The 23480-nt window shown below is 45.2% G+C and overlaps 1 protein-coding gene across 7 annotated transcripts in view; it reads left to right on the forward strand.

Annotated features, from left to right (window-relative positions):
* Positions 1-23480, forward strand: part of cep135 (centrosomal protein 135) — a 120647-nt gene that overhangs the window by 81046 nt on the left and 16121 nt on the right. For all 7 annotated transcript variants that reach the window (XM_033029058.1, XM_033029050.1, XM_033029025.1 and 4 more), the window contains 5 exons: positions 12193-12308; positions 13173-13327; positions 18264-18319; positions 18421-18589; positions 23071-23181. In XM_033029058.1, coding sequence (XP_032884949.1) covers positions 12193-12308; positions 13173-13327; positions 18264-18319; positions 18421-18589; positions 23071-23181 — 607 coding nt within the window. The remainder of the gene's footprint in view (positions 1-12192; positions 12309-13172; positions 13328-18263; positions 18320-18420; positions 18590-23070; positions 23182-23480) is intronic.

A 23480-nucleotide genomic window follows, 5' to 3' on the forward strand; every position in this document is an offset into this window, starting at 1 on the left:
GACGGCAGTTCCCGGGGCCCATAAGCGGCCGGGACAAACTCCCCAGAGACGGTGAGCGGAGCGCCATACACTAATTCCGCCAAGGACTATGACAAATCCTCCTTGAGGGCAGTCCGAATCCCCACCAGGACCCATGGCAACTCGTCCATCCTCTTGGGCCGTGAGGCGAGTCTTCAGGGCGTCCTTCAGACACAGTGGAACCACTCCACCAACCCATTCGACTGGGGATGGTACGCTGTTGAATGGTGGAGCTGCGTCCCCAGCAGTTGGGCCAACACAGGGCACCCTGGTCAGTTGTGATGTCCAGTGGAACCCCGAAACATAAAAACATAGAAAATATATGCAGGAGGCGGCCATTCGGCCCTTCGAGCCCGCATCGCCATTCATTGTGATCATGGCTGATCAATAACCCGTGCCTGCCTTCTCCCCATATCCCTTGATTCCACCAATGCCTAGAGCCCTATCTAACTCTCTCTTAAATCCATCCAGTGATTTGCCCTCCACTGCCCTCTATTGCAGGGAATTCCACAAATTCACAACTCTCTGGGTGAAAACGTTTTTTCTCACCTCAGTCCTAAATGGCCTCCCATTTACTCTAAGACTGTGGCCCCTGGTTCTGGACTCGCCCAACATTGGGAACATTTTATCCTGCATCTAGCTTGTCTAGTCCTTTTATAATTTTATATGTTTCTATAAGAAACCCCCTCATCCTCCTAAACTCCAGTGAATACAAGCCTAGTCTTTTCAATCTTTCCTCATATGACAGTCCCGCCATCCCAGGGATCAATCTCGTGAATCTACGCTACACTGCCTCAATCACAAGGATGTCCTTCCTCAAAGTAGGAGACCAAAACTATACACAATACTCCAGATGTGGTCTTACCAGAGCCCTATACAACATCAGAAGAGCCTCTCTACTCCTATACTGAAATCCTCTTGTTATGAGGGCCAACATTCCATTAGCCTTCTTCACTACCTGCTGTACCTGCACGCCAACTTTCAGTGACCGGTGTACAAGGACACCCAGGTCTAGCTGTACCTCCCCCTACCTAACCTAAACCCATTGAGATAATAATCTGCCCGGAGGTACACAAAAATGCTGGAGAAACTCAGCGGGTGCAGCAGCATTTATGGAGCGAAGGAGATGGGCAACGTTTCGGGCCCAAACCCTTCTTCAGACTGATAGGGGGTGGGGGGAGATGGGGAGAAGAAAGGAAAAAGGAGGAGGAGCCCGAGGGTTGAGGTAGGAGGTAGGAAGGGGAGGAGACAGCAAAGGTTAACAGAATTGTGAGAATTCAATGTTCATGCCACCAGGATGCAGACTTCCCAAGTGGAATATGAGGTGCTGTTCCTCCAATTTCCAGTGTTGCTCACTCTGGCCATGGAGGAGGCCCAGGACAGAGAGGTCGGATACGGAATGGGAGGGGGAGTTGAAGTGCTGAGCCACCGGGAGGTCAGGTTGGTTAGTGCGAACCGAGCGGAGGTGTTCGGCGAAATGATCGCCAAGCCTACGCTTGGTCTCACCGATATAGATCAGCTGACATCTAGAGCAGCGGATGCAATAGCTGAGGTTGGAGGAGGTGCAGGTGAACCTCTGTCGCACCTGGAACGAATGGAGTCGAGGGGGGAGGTTAAGCAACAGGTGTAGCATCTCTTGCGGTTGCAAGGGAAAGTGCCGGGGGAAGGGGTGGAGCGGGAGGGAAGGGAGGAATTGACATGGGAGTTACGGAGGGAGCGGTCTTTGCGGAAGGCAGACGGGGGGAGATGGGAAGATGTGGCGAGTGGTGGGACAATCTGCCCCCTTATTTTTGCCACTAAAGTGGATAACATCACATTTATCTATATTATACTGCATCTGCCACACATTTGCTCACTCACTCAACCTGTCCAGGTCACCCTGCAACCTCCTAACATCCTCTTCACAGTTCACACAGCCACCCAGCTTTGTGTCATCTGCAAACTTGCTAGTGTTGCTCCTAATTCCCTCTTCCAAATCATTAATATATAGTAAACAATTGCAGCCCCAACACCAAGCCTTGCGGCACTCCACTCGCCACTGCCTGTGCCATTCTGAAAAGGACCCGTTCACTCCTACTCTTTGCTTCCTGTCTGCCAACCAATTTTCTATCCATTTCAACACCCTACTCCCAATACCATGTGCTCTAATTTTAGTCACCAGTCTCCCGTGCGGGACCTTATAGAGGCTTTCTGAAAGTCTAGATACACGACATCCACTGGCTCCCCTTCGTCCATTTTACTTGTCACATCCTCAAAAAATTCCAGAAGATTAGTCAAGCATGATTATCCTTTCATAAATCCATGCTGACTTAGACTAATCCTTTTACTGCTATCCAAATGCCCCATTATTACCTCTTTAATAATTGACCAGCATCTTTCCCACCACTGAAGTCGGGCTAACTGGTCTGTAATTCCCCATTTTCTCTCTCGCTCCTTTCTTGAAAAGTGGGATAACATTAGCTATCCTCCAATCCACAGGAACTGATCCTGAATCTATTAGAAACATAGAAAATAGGTGCAGGGGGAGGCCTTTCGGCCCTTCGAGCCAGCACAGCCATTCTTTGTGATCATGGCTGATCGTCCCCTATCAATAACCCGTGCCTGCCTCTCCCCATCTCCCTTGACTCCACTAGCCCCCTAGAGCTCTATCCATCTCTCTCTTAAATCCATCCAGTGACTTGGCCTCCACTGCCCTCTGTGGCAGGGAATTCCATAAATTCACAACTCTCTGGGTGAAAAAGTTTTTTCTCACCTCAGTCTTAAATGACCTCCCCTTTATTCTAAGACTGTGGCCCCTGGTTCTGGACTCGCCCCACATTGGGAACATTTTTACTTCATCTAGCTTGGTCCAGTCCTTTTATAATTTTATATGTTTCTATAAGAACCCCCTCATCCTTCTAAACTCCAGTGAATACAACCCTAGTATTTTCAATCTTTCCTCATATGACAGTCCTGCCATCCCAGGGATCAATCTTGTGAACCTATGCTGCACTGCCTCAATCACAAGGATGTCCTTCCTCAAATTAGGAGACCAAAACTGTACATAATACTCCAGATGTGGTCTCACCACAGCCCTATACAACTGCAGAAGAACCTCTTTACACCTATACTGAAATCCTCTTGTTATGAAGGCCAACATTCCATTAGCTTTCTTCACTGCCTGCACGCCAACTTTCAGTGAGCGGTGTACAAGGACGCCCAGGTCTCGTGTACCTCCCCCTTACCTAACCGAACCCCATTGAGATAATAATCTGTCCCCTTGTTTTTGCCGCCAAAGTGGATAACTTCACATTTATCCATATTATACTGCATCTGCCACGCATCTACCCACTCACTCAACCTGTCCAGGTCACCCTGCAACCTTCTAACATCCTCTTTACAGTTCACACTGCCACCTAGCTTTGTGTCATCCGCAAACTTGCCAGTGTTGCTCCTAATTCCCTCTTTAAAATCATTAATATATATGGTAAACAGTTGTGGCCCCAACACCGAGCCTTGCGGCGCTCCACTCGCCACTGCCTGCCATTCTGAAAAGGACCCGTTCACTCCTACTCTTTGCTTCCGGTCTGCCAACCAATTTTCTATCCATGTCAACACCCTACCCACAATACCATGTGCTCTAATTTTAGTCACCAGTCTCCCGTGCGGGACATTATCAAAGCATTTCTGAAAGTCCAGATACACTACATCCACTGGCACCCCTTCATCCATTTTACTTGTCACACCCTCAAAAAATTCCAGCGGATTAGTCAAGCACGATTTCCCTTTCATAAATCCATGTTGACTTGGACTAATCCTTTTACTGCTATCCAAATGCCCCATTATTACCTCTTTAATAATTGACTCCAGCATCTTTCCCACCACCGAAGTCAGGCTAACTGGCCTGTAATTCCCTGTTTTCTCTCTCGTTCTTTTCTTGAAAAGTGGGATAACATTAGCTACCCTCCAATCCACAGGAACTGATCCTGAATCTATTGAACATTGGAAAATGATCACCAATGCGTCCACTATTTCTAGAGCCACCTCCCTAAGGACCCTGGGATGCAGACCATCAGGCCCAGGGGATTTATCATCCTTCAGTCCCATTAGCCTACCCAATACTATTTCTTGCCTATTGAAAATTTCTTTCAGTTCCTCTACCCCCTTAGATCCTCTGTCCTCCAGTAATTCTGGGAGACTGTTTGTGTCTTCCTCAGTGAAGACAGATCCGAAGTACCTGTTCAACTCTTCTGCCATTTCCTTGTTCCCCATAATAATTTCTCCTGTGTCTACCTTCAAGGGACCCACATTTGACTTTTCTATTCTTTTTCCCTTAACATATCTAAAGAAGCTTTTACTGTCATTCTTTACATTCCTGGCCAGCTTCCCCTCGTACTTCATCTTTTCAGCCCGTATTGCCCGTTTTATTTCCTTCTGTTGTCCTATGAAAGTTTCCCAATCATCTGGCTTCTGGCTACTCTTTGCTGTGTTATACATCTTTTCTTTTAGTTTTATTCTATCCCTAACTTCTCTTGTCAGCCACGGTTGCCTCCTACTCCGCTTAGAATCTTTCATCCTTTTTGGAATGAAATGACCCTGCGTCTTCCAGATTATGCCCAGAAATCCCTGCCATTGCTGTTCCACCGTCATTCCTGCTAGGATCCCTTTCCAATCTACTTTGGCCAGCTCCACTCTCATGCCTTCATCGTCCCCTTTGTTCAATTGCATCACTGACACTTCCGATTTAACCTTCTTCTCAAATTGCAGATTAAAACTAATCATATTATGATCACTACCTCCAAGTGGTTCCTTTACCTCGGGTTCTCTTATCAAATCTGGTTCATTGGACAACACTAAATCCAGAATTGCCTTTTCTCTGGTCGGCTCCATTACAAGCTGCTCTAAGAATCCATCTTGGAGGCAGTCTACAAACTCTCTTTCTTGGGGTCCTGAACCAACCTGATTTCCCCAGTCTACCAGCATATTGAAATCCCCCATCACCACAGTGGCATTACCTTTGTTACATGCCAGTTTTAACTCCTGCTGCAACTTACACCCTACATCCGGGCTACTATTTGGGGGTCTGTAGATAACACCAATTAGTGTCTTCTTGCTTTTGCAATTCCTCAACTCAATCCACAGTGACTCTACCTCGTCAGTCCCTATGTCTTCCCTCGCAAGGGATTGAAATCCATCCCTCACCAGCAGAGCTACCCCCCCCCCCCCCTCCTCTGCCCACCTGCCTATCCTTTCTATAGGATGTATATCCCTAGATATTAAGTTCCCAGGCCCGATCCTCCTGCAGCCACGTCTCGGTAATCCCCACAATGTCATATCTACCAACCTCTACTTCATGAGCCTCAAGCTCATCTACTTTACTTTTTATACTTCACGCATTCAAATACAATACTTTTAATTCCTTACGCATCTCACCTTTCACATCGATCCCTATTACACTTGGCCATACTCTCCTATCCCTTTGTGTGCTTTCTTTCCCATTAATTCTGGGGTCATTAACTATCCTTTTACTCCCTTTCCCTTTAATTCCGTCCTTGACAATCCCATTTGACACCCCCCACCCCCACCCACCCCTTTATTTAGTTTAAAACCATCTGTCCAGCACGAGGAACTGGAAGCAAACCGGAGATAACCACCCTGGTTCAGCACTTTTCCGAGCTCTCTAAATTCACGCTGCAGAATATTCATCCCCTCTTTCCGACATCGTTTGTACCAACATGCACTACAACTTCCGGCTGTTCACCTTCGCCCTTGAGGATTTTCTGCAGTCTGTCCGTGACATCCTGTATCCTGGCACCAGGGAGGCAGCACACCATCCTCGAATCCCGTCTGTTGCCGCAGAATCCCCTGTCCGTACCTCTCACAATGGAGTCTCCAACTACCACGGCATTGCCTGACGTTGGCCTCTTTGGTTTTGGCTCAACAGTATGTTTTGCTTCGCAAGCCAGTCCGCCGCTCAGTGTGTTAACGTCTATTGTCCCTTTTAAGTGGGTGAACCTGTTCACAAGAGGTACAACACCCGGGGACCTTTGCATTCCATGTTTCTATCCCTTTCTCACCGTCACGCACCTTCTCTCTTCCAGTACCTTAGGTGTAACAATCTTACTGTAGGACCCGTCGAGGAACGACTCAGCTTCTCGGACGAACCTGAGGTCATCCACTTGCTTCTCCAGTTCCCCAACACGGTATTCAGGAGCTGTACCGGGATGCACTTCTCACATTTGTAGCAGCCAGAGGCACCAGCAGTGTCCTTGACCTCCCACATACTACAAGCATCACACTGAATCAGCTTGCTTGACATCTCCTTCTTTCGTTTGGTGTGGCGTCCTCCCTCAGACTCCTCGCCGAAGACTCTCGAGCCAAAGACTCACACTTTTCTCACAATGCCGCTCCCCTAGAGCAGCCTTGCTTATATTGACTGATAAATTGCCTAATTTACCAATTTACAAACCAATTTCATCAGTTTTAAACTGTTTTTCCCCCATGACCCACTCACCTTCCCCACGGGCTTCAGCCAATCAGTTCTTCTCCCTGCTTCTCTTTGTTGCTGCTTGTTCAAACTCCACATAAACTCTTTGCCCGAAGCGGGCAATCCAATTAGCCACGAGGCCACGAGCGTACGACCGGGCGGAAATCTCCATTAGCGGGATAGCCTCCGACCACCGCGTAAAACGGTCCACCACCGTCAACAGGTGCTAAAATCCCCGGGACAGAGGCAGTGGCCCCACGATGTCAATGTGCACGTGGTCGAACCGCCAGTGTGGTACTGTAAAATCTTGAACCGGCGCCCGGAGGTGTCGATGTACCGTCGATGTCTGGCACAGAATGCACGCCCAGGCCCAGTGACCGACTTGCTTCCGCCCGGATAGATGGGTGGGCTAGCCCGTGGATGATATCGAGCACGCGATGGTGCCAGGCGGCTGGAACAACAGGCCGCGGCTGGCCCGTGGACACGTCGCACAGGATGGGACCACCCGAGGGGCCCAACGGCACATCCTCCAGCACCAAACCCGAGATCGCGGTGCAGTACACTGGCATCTCTTCGTCCGCCAGCTGCGCCGCAGCCAAGGCGGAGTAGTCATCCAGAGGCCGGGTTGAGAACTGCTCCAATTGCCAGGCGGGACAAGGCATCTGCAACCAGCTTAGATTTACCGGTGATGTGTCGGACGTCTGTTGTAAACTCCAAAATAAATGTTAGCTGGCACCTGCTGGCGGGCGGACCAAGGATCTGAGGCCTTGGGGAATGCGAAGGTGAGGGCCTTATGGTCCGTGAAGGCTACGAAATTCCGAGCCCTCCAGGAAATACCGGAAATGCCGCACTGCAAGGCGCTGTTCCAAAGGGTTCAGCTGGCGGCTAAATAGGTGAGAGGCTGCGATTGGCTGTTGACTGACTGCTCGAGAAGGCTGCCGATCGCAGAGTCTGAAACATCCACGATAAGGGCTGTGGGGGCGTCGGCCCGCGGATGTACGAGCATGGTCGCCCGAGACAAGGTTTCCTTTGCCCTTCATACTCCGCCACGGCGATGGCGTCCCATTGTACCTCCCGCCTCTTGCCAGTCTACAACTGAAAGAATGGCCGCCAGCAAGAACCGGTGGTAGAACGTTACCATGCCCACGAACTCCTGGAGGCCCCGCATGTGGAAGGCCGGGGAAACTGGCGGATTGCCTCAGCCCTGTGCGGTAGAGGCACTGCTCCGTGCCGCATCATCCGGTGGCCCAGAAAGTCGATGGCCCAGAGGCCGAACTGGCATTTGCCATGGTTAATCACCGTGTTCACTACGGCGCTGGCAGAATAAACGTAAGTGGGCGCAGTGCTCCTGCCGCGAGCGACTTGCCACGAGGATGTCATCTAGATAAATAAATAGGAAATCAAGGCGCGCCCCACGGTGTCCATCAGGCGCTGGAAGGCCTGCGCGGCGTTCTTGAGACCAACGGGCATCTACAGGAACTCAAAGACCGAACGGGGTGATAATAACCGTCTTCGGGGCATCCTCCGGTCGCACGGGGATCTGATTGTATCCCCGGTCTAAGTCAATTTTAGAAAATAGCTTAGCCCTGGCCAGATGGGCTGAGAAATCTTGGATGTGGGGAATGGGATAACGATCGGCCGTTGTTGCCTCGTTCAGGCGGCGGTAGTCACCTCAAGGCCTCCAGTCACCGGAGCCCTTCGGCACCGTGTGCAGCGGGGAGGCCCATGGGTTGTTGGAGCGTCGGGCGATGCCCATGGCCTCCATTTTCGAAACCCCGCCCTCGCTATCAGGAGCTTGTCGGGGACAAGCCTGCGGGCGTGGAGCGGTGGACCTGATGTGAGAATATGGTGCATGGCACCATGTCTCGGGCTGGCCGAGTCGAACTGCGAGGTAACAATGTCCAGAAACTCGGCCAGTTGTGGATTGGCACGGCGGATGCAGTAGGACGCAAGGAGATCTCCTCCAACGTCAAAACGTGGACGAGGCATTGCCCTCTCACGTCAACCAGGAGCGATTGCGCCTGCAAGAAATCTGTGCCCAGCAGCGGCTGGCCACGTCTGCAAAAACGAATGGCCAGGTGAAGTGGCACTCGACAAAGATGATCGGAATAGTGCGGACAATACAAGTGCGGATGGAACTGCCGTTCGCAGCGGCTAAGGGGGGGGGGACCAGCTTAAACACTGACCTCCCCCCCGGTGTCCACCAAGAACCTGAGCCCCGAGCGCCGGTCCCAGGCATATAGGCGATGGATCCTGCCGGCCACCACGCCAGCACCGGCGTTTCCCGGAAACGAACATGGCTGGCAGCATTGGCGGGCCGCTGAACCCCAGCGTTGGTGGTAAAAGCACCTCATCCTTTTTGAACCAACCAATCCCCGTCTACTGATACTCTCCTCCGCCTAGCGGACCTGGTCCTTACCCTTAATAACTTTTCGTTTGACTCCTCCCATTTCCTCCAAATAAAAGGCGTAGGGCACACGCATGGGCCCTAGCTATGCCTGCCTCTTTGTAGGATATGACGAACAATCCTAGTTCGAAGCGTATCGTGGCCCTATCCCCGCACTCTACCTCCGCTACATCGACGACTGCATTGGTGCTACCTCCTACACCCACACACAACTCACTGACTTCATCCATTTCACCACTAACTTCCATCCGGCACTCAAATATACCTTGACCATTTCCGACATTTCCCTACCATTTCTTGACCTCACTATCTCCATCGCAGGTGATAGACGACTGACCGCCATCTACTATAAACCCACTGACTCCCATGGCTATCTGGATTACACTTCTTCCCACCCTGCTTCCTGTAGGGACTCTATCCCCTACTCCCAATTCCTCCGTCTACGCCGCATCTGCACCCAAGATGAGGTGTTCCACACCAGGGCATCGGAGATGTCCTCATTCTTCAGGGAACGGGGGTTCCCCTCTTCTACTATAGATGAGGCTCTCACCAGGGTCTCCTCTATACCCCGTGACTCTGCTCTCACTCCCCATCCCCCCACTCGTAACAAGGGCAGAGTGCCCCTTGTCCTCACCTTCCACCCTACCAGCCATCACATACAACAAATAATCCTCCGACATTTTCGCCACCTCCAACGTGATCCCACCACTTGCCACATCTTCCCATCTCCTCCCCTGTCTGCTTTCCGCAAAGACCGCTCCCTCCGTAACTCTCTGGTCAATTCATCCCTTCCCACCCGAACCACCCCCTCTCCGGGCACTTTCCCTTGCAACCGCAGGAAATGCTACACTTGTCGCTTTACCTCCCCGCTTGACTCCATTCAAGGACCCAAGCAGTCTTTCCAGGTGCAGCAGAGGTTCACCTGCACCTCCTCCAACCTCATCTATTGCATCCGCTGCTCTAGATGTCAGCTGCTCTACATCGGTGAGACCAAGCGTAGGCTTGGCGATCGCTTCGTCCAACACCTCCGCTCGGTTCGCAATAACCAACCTGATCTCCTGGTGGCTCAGCACTTCAACTCTCCCTCCCATTCCGAATCCGACCTTTCTGTCCTGGGCCTCCTCCATGGCCAGAGTGGGGCCCATCGTAAATTGGAGGAGCAGCACCTCATATTTCGCTTGGGCAGTTTGCACCCCAGCGGTCTGAACATTGACTTCTCTAATTTCAGGTAATCCCTACTTTCTCCTCCCCTTCTCAGCTCTCCCTCAGCCACTGTCTCCACCTCTTCCTTTCTTCTTTCCGCCTCCCACACCTTCACATCAGTCTGAAGAAGGGTCTCGACCCAAAACTTTGCCTATTTCCTTCGCTCCATAGATGCTGCCTCACCCCCGCTGAGTTTCTCCAGCATTTTTGTCTACCTTCGATTTTCCAACATCTGCAGTTCCTTCTTAAACATCCTTTTTCCTGGCTCCTGCGCAGCCTGTCTGGTCTGCGGCTCCGCGGAGCCTCATGGTGGGCGTGGTCCTAGGCCGTTGTGCCTTCCAGGGCGCTGTATCGATCCGGTCCAGGACCTCCAGAACACCCACTTCCTGCTGGTCGGCCAGCCACAGCTCGTCGGCGCGCGCCGCTAGCCTCAGAGGACCTTCAAAGCTCTCTCCCAAGAGCTGCTGGCGGATGTCGCGCGGCAACTGCTGCAAGAAAGTAAATTTGAATAAAAGGCAAGGCTGGTGGTCGCCCATGAGCGTGAGCATCTCGCTCATGAGGGCTGAGGACCTCCGGTTGCTGAGCCCACTCATGTTGAGTATCCGAGCTCTTTGAGGCTTGTATACTTTGGAATATCCAGGTAAGGCACGAACCGACCGGCCGTTTCCTGGCCGTTGCCTACGCTTGGTCTCACCGATGTAGATCAGCTGACACCTAGAGCAGCGGATGCAATAGATGAGGTTGGAGGAGGTGCAGGTGAACCTCTGCTGCACCTGGAAAGACTGCTTGGGTCCTTGAATGGAGTCAAGGGGGGAGGTAAAGCGACAAGTGTAGCATTTCCTAGCGCTTACCACATAATGGTAACGGGTCTCGTCGACTGTTACGCCGCAGATGCGGAACTGCTACTCGGCCTGTCGGAAAGATAGCCGCGGCTGCGAGGTCCAGAATGTAGGGAGCTTCATGGCGACCGCGTTGCATTCAGCCTCGTAGGCGGCAGCGGCGAGTTGAGCGAGGTACAATTTTTTTCCCAGAAATTGTTTCCAGAATTACACTCCTGTACGTCGGGGTCACTAGTATAGCGGGGCTCGCAAGAGCCCAGCCAAGAATCAGTCGGAACACGAAGTTGTGTGAACGAAACGTATTTATTATTTTTATAGTGCTGCTCCCTACTCCTCAAATGGGCACGGGCATTCCCCGACATTAAATACCCCCAAGGGTCAACCCCGTGACCTGCGCCTCCCACACCGACACCTAACTCCTCCCTCCAGAGCCGCGGGTTCGCTCTGCCCGTGGCCTACCACCAGGTGCGGCCACACCTTGTACATTCTCATCCAAATCATTGATATAAACAACTAATTGGTCTGTCCAAGCATTCTACGTTAAATATTTAATTTTTAATATTAAACCATAAGGTTTTCATTTAATAATCAAGACTTTTACCATGTATTTTCAGTCACTTTCCTGCATTGTCTACTCAGTGATGTGTCAAATTGATGGATTGCTGGTTTTTCAAATGCATTCAGAGAAGCATGATGGAAAGAAAAATAACAAAAAATGCTAATTATTTAGTGAAAAGATTTTGCCTCTATTTTATGGGTCAGAGACCTTATTAACCATATAACATATAATCATATAACAATTACAGCACGGAAACAGGCCATCTCGGCCCTTCTAGTCCGTGCCGAACACGTATTCTTCCTTAGTCCCATCTACCTGCACTCAGACCATAACCCTCCATTCCTTTCCCGTCCATATAACTATCCAATTTATTTTTAAATGATAAAATCGAACCTGCCTCCACCACCTTCACTGGAAGCTCATTCCACACAGCTCTATGAGTAAAGAAGTTCCCCCTCATGTTACCCCTAAACTTCTGTCCCTTAATTCTCAAGTCATGTCCTCTTGTTTGAATCTTCCCTACTCTCAGTGGGAAAAGCTTATCCACGTCAACTCTGTCTATCCCTCTCATCATTTTAAAGACCAAATTCCCAAATTAAAATGGCAAATCCTTCAACGCCAATTATATAATCAAAAACATATCTGTGGCTATCAATAAATGAGCTTCGCTAATAAAAACTGCTTTGTATTAATGCTTCAGGTTGCAGAATGAACACCTGGAGAAATCTCTTGCAGATATGCAGCATCGATTAGCAATGAAATCTAAGGAGCTGCAAACTTTTCAAGATCGAATTGGCAGACATGAAGAAAGGCTAGGTAAAAATGATCAAAATTACCTAATGTCATATTAATTAGACATTCATTTTAATGTATTTGACTGTTCTAATGATTATATTCTTAAATAAATTAAAATTTTAATATTGTAATATTTGTGAGGTTTCTAAACCTTAGGGACATTAACGATTATTTAACGGCATTGATAAATGTTTCGGAGAGGGTGCGTGGTTGAACCAACTGTCAAAGCATATCTGTGAATGGGACTAATTCGTGTCCTAGCATGTGATGCTGTCTGTGGAAAAGAAAAAAGAGATTCAAAGACTCTCTTGGAATATTTTTGAAGAGTTTCACTTTCAACATTGACACAACACTAAGAACAACAAGCATCGGATTGTTCTGTTTGGCGTACCTGCATAAAAATTGATTCTTATTTGTGTGAAGAAGGTACAATGGAGAAAACAAAGAATAAAAAAGAATCTCTAAAATCAAGAGCCACTAATGTTACATCATCCCTTCACTTTTGTTACATGTGTGCAAGGAATCTTCAAGCCCAGATTGGTTAAAACCTCTGTACACATGGCAACACCATAGACTATGTGTCATGGTCTTTGTCAAGAACAAGTGACAAACAACAACAGCAATAATTTGTGGGCAGAGTGCTGATCTGATAGTCAAGGGAGTAGCAAATTCAGACAGCTTCTTCCCAAAACATTTGGGCCATTGTTGAAGGATGATTGCACAGAATCTAATATTTTTTTTCTTGAGATCATTGGCCTTAATTAGTATCTTTTTTTTCCTTTGCAGATGTTGCTGGACCTGCTGGGTTCCAACATTTTTCTGTTTTCATTTGATGTCTGGCATTCACGCAATTGTCTTTGATAATTTTTGCATTTTATTGCACAGGTGAGTTCAGTCGGCAAATTTCTGTTCAACAAGAAGAGGTCAGCTTATTAAAAAGTACAATATCTGCTCTGGACCAAGAAAAGGATTGCCTGCAGGAAGCTATGGATGACAAAACTGAAAAAATTGCAACTTTAGAAGATAATCTTGCCAACAGGGTAAATGCATTTCATTTTTAAATGAATCTTCATTTAGAACAGGAATCCGCTCAACATTAATTAAACATGTATCATAATAACTGGCAGATTGCCGGTCGTTGCTAAAGTTAAACTTTCATAAAAATCATATTGACAAAAAAGTTGTCCCTTTACCTAAAAGACACAAAATACTGGAGTAACTCATCAGGTCAGGCAACATCGCTGCCTGATCTGCTGAGTTACTCCAGCACTTTGTGCCCTTTTGTATATTAACCAGCATCTGCAGTTCCTTGTTTCTATATGTTGTCCCTTTACTTAACTTGTTTGTGCTCAACCATGCCTCAGTCATCTTAGACAAAGACTGAAAATATCTTACTTCCACTTAGGTTCTGTGTTCCAAAGTGGCTAATGAGTCCAATGTTGGAACTGCAGTTTCTTGCTCTGGTTAGTTTGTAAGGGGGACAGTCTTGTGCCATGCGGGTTCTGTATGCTTTCGTTGCATGGCTTTGAGGTTCTCAATACTATTCCAAAAACTCCTCCTTCACTTAGAATGGTCATGGCCCAGTGATTCCCAGAAACCAGTAGGGTGGTTGCACTTCAAGGAAGCTCAATTTTCTCCTCTGCCTGTTTATCTCCTACAACTAAGCTTGAGTAAAGGATCTATTTCAAGAAGTCTGATATCAAGCATGTGATCAATGTGGCCCGCCCAGTGTGGTCAGCTATGAGTAATCAGGCTATTAATGCAAGGAATTTTGGCCAGGGAGAGGGTGCTGACATTGTCTTACTTATCACCCAGAGTGTTGTGAATTTGTGGAATTCTCTGCCTCAGAAGGCAGTGGAGGCCGATTCGCTGGATCCATTCAAAAGAGAGTTAGATAGAGCTCTTAAGGGCTAGCAGAATCAAGGGATATGGGGAGAAGGCAGGTACTGATTATGGATGATCACATTGAATGGCGGTGTTGGCTCGAAGAGCCGAATGGCCTACTCCTGCACCTATTTTCTATGTTTCTATGTAGCATGCATAGTTTCCAGTGTCTTGAGTTGCCTGTTGTAAGGAGAATGGAGGAATCACTACTGCCCAGTTAACCATGAGTTTAGTGACAAGTCAAGTCTTAATTTTTAAATTATCTTTTCCTCAGGCCACTAGAGGCTGTGCTGATACTTTGAAGGTACTGGTGAATTTCTTCATCATTTGCAGTCCCCAAGAAACTCTTGAAGTAGGAAGAGTAGTCCATGTTTTCCAGGATTTTGCTGTGAACCTTTATTGGCAATGGGGACAGTTGTTAGTGGATCCTGGTCTTGTTGATGTTGAGTGTAAGACCCATCCTTTCTTATTCAGTGTTCGAGTTGACAATGACTTGGTGTTTGATTGCCAAGCATACACAAATACAAATGCCAAATACAAATGCCATTTGAATAATGCCTCTTAACTGCGGAGGTTAGTTGGTGTATATTGAACAACTTCATATTAGTTCTGAATGTGATAGCAAGAATGGTGGAGGAAACTGTTGGAGCAATGATGAGTTTTCATTGAGATGGTTTTGTATAGTGGCTTGTTTGTAGTCATGGTGCAAACATAAGAATGTCCAAGGGCAGCCAAATTTGAGGAGGCTACTCCACAGTCAGTCCTTCCTCCTTCATGGAGCTGAACAGAATCCGCATTATGATTTGCTGAGCAGTTCTTTTGCCACTGGGGGCAGTGGTTGAGGAGTACCGTGGCAATGTCATTCCCTGAGGCACACTGCCAAGAGACCCCTTAGTAATTACCATGGCCGGACGTCTTTCTTTGAAGATGGGCATTCCTAATGTCCTCTGGTGTATCCTCCTCTTTCCTGATGGGGGTGATGATTTGCTGGATTTGTGATTGAAGCATTTCACCATTGATAATAACGTTTCCACTTCAAGTAGTGCCGAGCACAAAAATCTAGGCTAATACTTTCATTGCAAGACGTACAGTACTGTACTCATAGTGCTATTGCCTTTAAATATAATGTTAAACACGTCCTTGCTACCCTCTGAGATAAAATATTGCTTTATACTATTTGAAAGATGAGCAAGGACTATTGGTGGCATCCTGACCAAAATTAATCGCTTTGTTTTCAATATAAGGTACGTTTATTTGGTTCTTTATCATTATGTACAAGATATATCTTTGGGGGTTTGCTGAGTGAAAATTGGATGTCACATTTTCCTACATTACATTTGTGATTAGACTTCAAGATTGCATTATTAGCTGTAAGGTGTTTCAGGGAAACATGAATCCATGAACAGAAGTATAGAATTTCAAGTCTGTCTTTCCTTCATGACGTATTTAATGCATCAATGATTAAATGTCCTTCTATTTTCTAATAATGAATTTCAAACTTCAACTGCAACACAGACGATTAACTTTTGATTAAAGAGAAAACTGTGGACTTGTGCTGAACAAAACAAATTGAAATAGTCCTGAGGGAAGAGACAGGAGTTTGATATTAGAATATTAATAGGGCAGTATCGCTCAGGAACCAGGACTCTTCAGCCCAACATGTCTGTTGAACATCATGCCGAATTAAATTAATCCTTCTGGCTGCATTCATAACTCTCCGGTCCCTTGGATTTATGTGCCTAGGACGTAGCACAACTATCGTCTCTGTTTCCATCACTACTTCTGGCAATGCATTCCAGGTATCTGCCACTATCTGCATTAAAAAAAACTTCAGAAATCTTTAACTTGCCCATTTTTGTCTGCAACAATGCAGACTTTCTGAGCGTGAACAAGAAATAATTGAGGCGAGGGTAGAATGCACAACTCAGAATTAAAATAATCTTTGTTCTATTTTGCAAAATAAATTTCCCTACACTGTTACTGTCTTCCAATGAGTTCACAAAAATATAATCTAATGCTACTTCAGTGTGTTAGGGAAAAAACATCCTTTTAAAAAAATTATCCTTCATACTACAGGAAATGCAAATGGTTAATTAATATTTTTTCAAACGTTCCTTTTGATTCTGCTTATGTAGAGGGCAGTTGATCCACGGTGCCTTCTGGTGACAGTACAATTTTTTACACTTGAATAAAGCCATGGGAGTAGAGCTGGGCATAGGATTCCTTTATATTATGGTAATAAAGAGTTAGCACCAAGAGAAGAGTGTGAAATCTGAATTCCACTGCTGAATTTAAAGCACTTCGATTATTTATTCTTTTCCCAAAAAGGTTGGTGCAATCAGTTGTAAAACCAATTTGCACTAAATATCTTCACTAGATTAGGTGTAATACCTTTATATATAAAATGTAAAATTCTTCTATGCCAGACATTTCACTAATAAGGGGAGAGGGGGGGGGAGGTTGTCAAAATGGGATAGTCAAGGTACTTCGGATCTGTCTTCACTAAGGAAGACACAAACAATCTCCCAGAAGTACTGGAGGACAGAGGATCTAAGGGGGCAGAGGAACTGATTTTTTTTTAAATTAGGCGAGAAATAGTATTGGGGAGGCTAATGGGACTGAAGGATGATAAATCCCCTGGGCCTGATGGTCTGCATCCCAGGGTCCTCAGGGAGGTGGCTCTAGAAATAGTGGACGCATTGGTGATCATTTTCCAATGTTCAATAGATTCAGGATCAGTTCCTGTGGATTGGAGGATAGCTAATGTTATCCCACTTTTCAAGAAAGAGCGAGAGAGAGAAAGGGGAATTACAGACTAGTTAGCCTGACTTCGGTGGTGGGAAAGATGCTGGAGTCAATTATTAAAGAGGTAATAATGGGGCATTTGGATAGCAGTAAAAGGATTAGTCCAGGTCAGCATGGATTTATGAAAGGGAAATCATGCTTGACTAATCTTCTGGAATTTTTTGAGGATGTGACAAGTAAAATGAATGAAGGGGAGCCAGTGGATGTAGTGTATCTAGACTTTCAGAAAACTTTTGATAAGATCCCGCACGGGAGACGGGTGACTAAAATTAGAGCACATGGTATTGGGGGTAGGGTGTTGACGTGGATAGAAAATTGGTTGGCAGACAGGAAGCAAAGAGTAGGAGTGAATGGCAGGCAGTGGTGAGTGGAGTGCCGCAAGGCTCGGTGTTGGGGCCGCACTCCACTCCATATATATTAATGATTTGGAAGAGGGAATTAGGAGCAACACTAGCAAGTTTGCAGATGACACAAAGCTGGGTGGCGGTGTGAACTGTGAAGAGGATGTTAGAAGGTAGCAGGGTGACCTGGACAGGTTGAGTGAGTGGGCAGGTGCGTGGCAGATGCAGTACAATATAGATAAATGTGAGGTTAACCACTTTGGTGGCAAAAACAAGGGGGCAGATTATTATCTCAATGGGGTTAGGTTAGGTAAGGGGGAGGTACAGCAAGACCTGGGTGTCTTTGTACACCGGTCACTGAAAGTTGGCGTGCAGTCAGTGAAGAAAGCTAATGGAATGTTGGCCTTCATAACAAGAGGATTTCAGTATAGGAGTAGAGAGGTTCTTCTGCAGTTGTATAGGGCTGTGGTGAGAGTATTGTGTACAGTTTTGGTCTTCTAATTTGAGGAACATCCTTGTGATTCAGGCAGTGCAGCGTAGGTTCACGAGATTGATCCCTGGGATGGCGGGACTGTGATATGAGGAAAGATTGAAAAGACTAGGCTTGTATTCACTGGAGTTTAGAAGGATGAGTGGGATTCTTATAGAAACTTATAAAAGGACTGGACAGACTAGATGCAGGAAAATGTTCACAATGTTAGGTGGGTCCAGAACCAGAGGCACACTTAGAATAAAGGGGAGGCCATTTAGGACTGAGGTGAGCTCCGAATGGCCTCCTCCTGCACCTATTTTCTATGTTTCTATGTAATAGTGAAGGCTTGAGAATTGAACACGGTAATAAAATTAACAGTTTCTACTTCGTGCAGAAAAAGCTAAGAGGATCTGAGCACTGCTGGTGTAGTAATCTTGTGTGTAGAAATGATGAATGCACTTTTTTCTTTGATAGGAAAAGGCCTTAAATAATATGAAGATTACTGTGACTGAACTGGAATCTGCACTAGAGTAAGTGCAATTGTTGAAATAATAGAATTGGTATACAGGCTCGTGTTTTTTTCCCTTTAATTGACATATTTCTGTTACAAAATATTTTAATTTCTCAATAGTCTTTTGAACGACACTTTGAGTAACCGAGACCGGGAAATAAATTCCTTGCGTCGTCAGCATGATTCCATTCGTAAGGAACTGGAGCAAGTAAAACAGTCTCGAGATAATGGTTACAAAGAAAATCGTTGCTTGCAAGATGACTTGGCTCAAATGACAAGGGAAAATCAGGTAAAATGAATTATCTGTACAGAAAAGGCTGAAGCACTCACCAGCCTAGGCAGTATCTTTGGAGTAATGAAAGAAATGAATGATTCGGAATAAAGACCCTTCATCAGAACTAGAAGTGTGAAAATCCGCGTGTGACAGAGAAGGTGAACCTGAAAGATTACCTGTTTGTCATTTCGCAAATGTTCTCTATCCTGGGTGATTTTATTTCAGATTTTCAGCATTTGCATTTGTGTTCTTTATAGAGTGATACAGTGTACAATGTCACAGCTACAATACTCCCACCTTCCTGTGTTTGGTCCATATCCCTCTAAACCAGTTCTATCCATGTTCTGTCTAACTGTTTATTAAATGTTCGGATAGTCCCTGCCTCAACTACTTCCTCTGGCAGCTTGTTCCATACACCCACCACCCTTTGTATGAAAAGTTACCCCAATTACCCCTAGATTCCTATTAAATCTTTTCCCCTTCACCTTAAACCTATGTCTCTGGTTCTCAATTCACCTACTCTGGGCAAGAGACTGTGCATTTACCCGATCTAATCCTCTCATGATTTTATACACCTCATTAAGATCATCCCTCATCCTCCTGCGCTCCAAGGAATAGAGTCCCAGCCTTCTCAACCTCTCCCTATAGCTCAGACCCTCTATCCCTGGCAACATCCTTGTAAATTTTCTCTGAACCCTTTCCAGTTTGACAACATGCCCCGAACTGAACACAATACTCTAAATGTAGACTCACCAACATCTTCTACAACTGCAACATGACCTCCCATCTTCTATACTCAATAATGAGTATAAATGAATCATTTACTGAGATCATTGTCAAAATCGTCAAAATGTTGTACCTCTTATTCATACTTTTCATCTAAAAATGTTCACAATACAGTATTCAATTTTCAATTGGCTTTTAGATTTAAGTGACTTGGTAAAATATACTTTTATTCCTGCTTTATGAGTGCTTAATTGTGTATTCATTGTAATTTTTGCATTGGATGCAAGTACCTAGAGGTGATAAAATACTTAATTTTCTCCTTCATCCTAAGTTAGATTGCTAGATAAATTTGATATAATAGTCTATGAATGTGACATTCAAATCATTGTAGTTGATTGCACCCCAAATCCCACTAAGGTGCAAATCTGATAGTGGTATAACACTGCTGCCCATAGTATATGATGGAAAACAGTTTTACAGGTGAAAGTCTATTTGGGTCGATACATTTATCTAGAACTAACCTAAAGGTCTCTTATTTCAACCTGTAATCTGTTATTTAAGTTAATATGAAATACTTTCTTGATTTTATCTTAAATGTGCTTTTGCTATATTGAACCTTAGAAAATATTTGAGACTAGAATAAAGGGCAAAGTATTTTTCCAGAGTTACCTTCCCACTCATTTAGAGCTGCTTCATTTATAGACAGTAAAGACCAAATTTCCCTCGAATTCCTCAATGTACCTGACCACAGAGGCCCTTGATAAGCCACATCAATGCTCAAGTCTGTTTTGTCAGACCTCTTCCCTTGAATGATCTTTTGACTGGTTTGTATATTTTGCTGTGAATTGTGAACTCACAGCTACGTAATGCAATTGGTTTTTTTTAATTATGACATTTTAAACATCACTTATACAAAACCCAGTGGTGAAGAATTGGATCCATTAACAAACATTTTGAATGTGAAAATTGTGCATATAAGCTATCCAAGGGTAGATTTCATCCCCACCTATTTCTGTGTGAAATCATACACATTATGAAATTGCCTGGGCTCTTCAACAAGTGATTCATTGTAGCATCGCTGGTATTTCCGCAGTGTTAAGTTGTGCACCTAATGATGTCAAACTTCACACAAACAGCACCTGGAGTCAGGATTGAACCCAGGTCTCTGGTGTGTGAGGCAAGAGCTTTACCGCTGCACCACTGTGCCGGCCCATTTGTCTAATCTTTTTCAGATTTATCAGTGCCCAAATTGGCAATTGCATCATAACAGTGACAACTGTCTGACAATTCTTTATTGGCTGTAGAGTGCTTGGGGCACACAGCCTAACGGCATAAAACAAGCAATTTAAATAGGGTAGGAACAGAAAATTCTGGAAACGTGAGGCAACATCTGTGTAAAGAGGATCAGAGTTAACGTTTTAGGCTAAAAATCCATTGTCGGAAGAGAGAAAATTTTGTTTTAAGTTGAAGAGAGAGTGGTAGAGGCATGGTTAGGACAGAGGGGATAGCTCTGAGAGGGCGAGGCCAGGCTTACTGTGGGAAGTAAGTTGTTGACGGTGTTTCTGGTTAATAGATTAATGAAGGGTATTGGAGAGAAAGCACAAACACACCTGTCAAATGCAGAGCTGAAGGAAATGCCTAGCATTTGTGTGCTAATGTATAAACTAAAATAAACCTGTTATAAATGAACTACAGCATAAATTGTTGAATTAAGTATCGCGGCTGGAACATTAATTGTTATGTTTATTTCTCTTTTCCAAATGCTGCCTAATCTCTTGAGTGTTTCTGATATCCAGCATTTGGAGATTACGAGTTTTGTTTGGCTTTCATAAATGCAAGTTCCTCCTTTGACACAGTTTAAAAAACATTCCCCTTTTCACTCCAGGTAAAATTGTTTCAAATCATGAAGTTGCCTTAATTGAATAAAATACACTGAGAAGATTGGATATTTTAGTGAACACAGCTTGTTCATTGCACCCTATAGAGAAATTGCTGTGTTCTTAGGGGCTTTCCAGTCGTAATTGGCTGCATCAGCCCCGAGTGACCTTGAAAGTCCGCAAGTCTCCTCACCCTGCGCCCATCCTCCCCCACCAGACTACTGATGATTTAAATAAACTCTTCCCAAGTGGGAAGTAGTGTGCTGAATAACTCAGTTCCTGTCCAAGGCTGCATATTGAAACTTACTCCTAATTCAACACTTGCGCACAAAACATTCATGCTGCTTTTGATTTAAAATCAAGATAACATTTGTGTGGTTCACGTTTATGTTGGAGATAGCTGTTGGTGGGAATAATGTGGTAACCAGGAACTACAGTGAGCTGTTGCTAACATTACACGCAACAACACAGGGTTATACAGCACGGAAACAGATCCTTCTGCCTAACTCGTCCATGCTGACCAAGATGCCCATCTAAGTCATTTGGCCCATATCCCTCAAAATCTTTCCAATCGATGTACCCGCCCAATGTCTTTTAAATGTTATTGTTGTATCTGCCTCAACCACCACCTCTGGCAACTCGTTCCATATACCCACCACCCTCCAAGTGAAAAAATATCCCTTGGGTTCCTATTAAATCTATCCCCTCTCACCTTAAACCTACATCCTCTGGTTCTTGATTCCTCTACCCTGGGTAAAATACTCAGTACATTCATCCTATCAATTTCTCTTATGACTTTATACACTTGTATAAATTTATACACGTATAAAATCACCCCTTCGCCTCCTGCGCTGCAAGGAATAAAGTCCTAGCTTGTTCAATTTCTCCCTATAGCTCAGGCCTTTGAGTTTTGGCAACTTCCTCATAAATATTCTATGCACTCTTTCCAGCTTAATGACATCCGTCCTATAACAGGGTGACTCAAAATGTGGCCTCATCAACATATTGTACAACTGTAGCATAATATTCCAACTTCTATACTCCGTATCCTGACTGATGAAGGCCTACGATCCAAAATACTTATCTCTGTTCTATCTACCTGTGATGCCACTTTCAAGGAACTCTGCACCTGTACTCCTCAATCCCTCTGCTCTACAACACTCCCCAGTGTCTTACCATTAAATGTACAGGTCCTACCCTGGTTTGACTTCCCAAAATGCAACACCTCACACTTGAATTCCACCTACATTGAATTCCATTAGCCATTCTTCAGCTCACTTGCCCAGCTGATCAATATCTCAGGACAGCAATACATTCATTGGAGTGTTTTGTGTTCCTGAGAATAAGAACTAATCACTGCTAAGATTTTCACAAACGTGAAATATTGGCCTGAATTCCCTTGAAGATGGGAATTGCAACCAACTCTATAAAAATTAAAGTAGCCGGAGTGTGCTAAATTATAAAATTGTCCTAATGAGATGTATGGTTGTATCATTACAGTGGAGCCTGGTCACTCGTATCACAAACACCAGGCCTGCGAGGTTTCATTGTGATGCTGAACTCAGTGGACTTTCACTGATATTTTAAGCTCAATAACAGCAAATGGTATTGCAATTGCATTTGCATACATTAACGGCATCCACATTTTTATTTGAAATGTCTTGTTGGACATAATATTGTAATCAGCGGACGTTCAAACTTGAAGCAATTGGCAGAGAGACTATCTTGTAAACGAGTTGATCTAGATATAAATGAAATAAGATCTACAGTCTGATGCCATTCAAACAGCTTTACATTTAAAACATTATTTTGGTTTTAGCAAACATTTTGCATTTTGTATCTGCATTAATCAGGTTGTATCTCATTGAAAATCTTCACTAATTTTCTTATTAGGCAATCAACAGTGAACTAGACCAAGCTTTACATGAAAAGGATGATTTGAAATCAAGAGTACATAACTACATCAATGAGGTAGCAAGAATAGAGAGCCTAATGGTTGCCAAGGTATGAATTGATTAAAATAAATGAGAAAACGTGACATATCCCCCCCCCCCCCCCCCCCCCCCCGGACCTGATATAAATGTTTGAAATATAAATTATACTTCCTGCCTGCACCTGATTGGATTTTGTGAGAAGCCAGAAGAAATGTCTATGAATATTAATATATGTACCCCAATGACTTTTTGAATGTAGCAAAATAAGTCTGGTTCCAGCACGTTTTCAGACAGCAAATGTTAGATCATAATCTATCAAGTAGTTATGATCAGTCATTCATCAAAAAAAGTGGTGGAACGAGAATCATT

Source organism: Amblyraja radiata, chromosome 1 (assembly GCF_010909765.2).
Source record: "Amblyraja radiata isolate CabotCenter1 chromosome 1, sAmbRad1.1.pri, whole genome shotgun sequence".
Classification (NCBI taxonomy): domain Eukaryota; kingdom Metazoa; phylum Chordata; class Chondrichthyes; order Rajiformes; family Rajidae; genus Amblyraja; species Amblyraja radiata.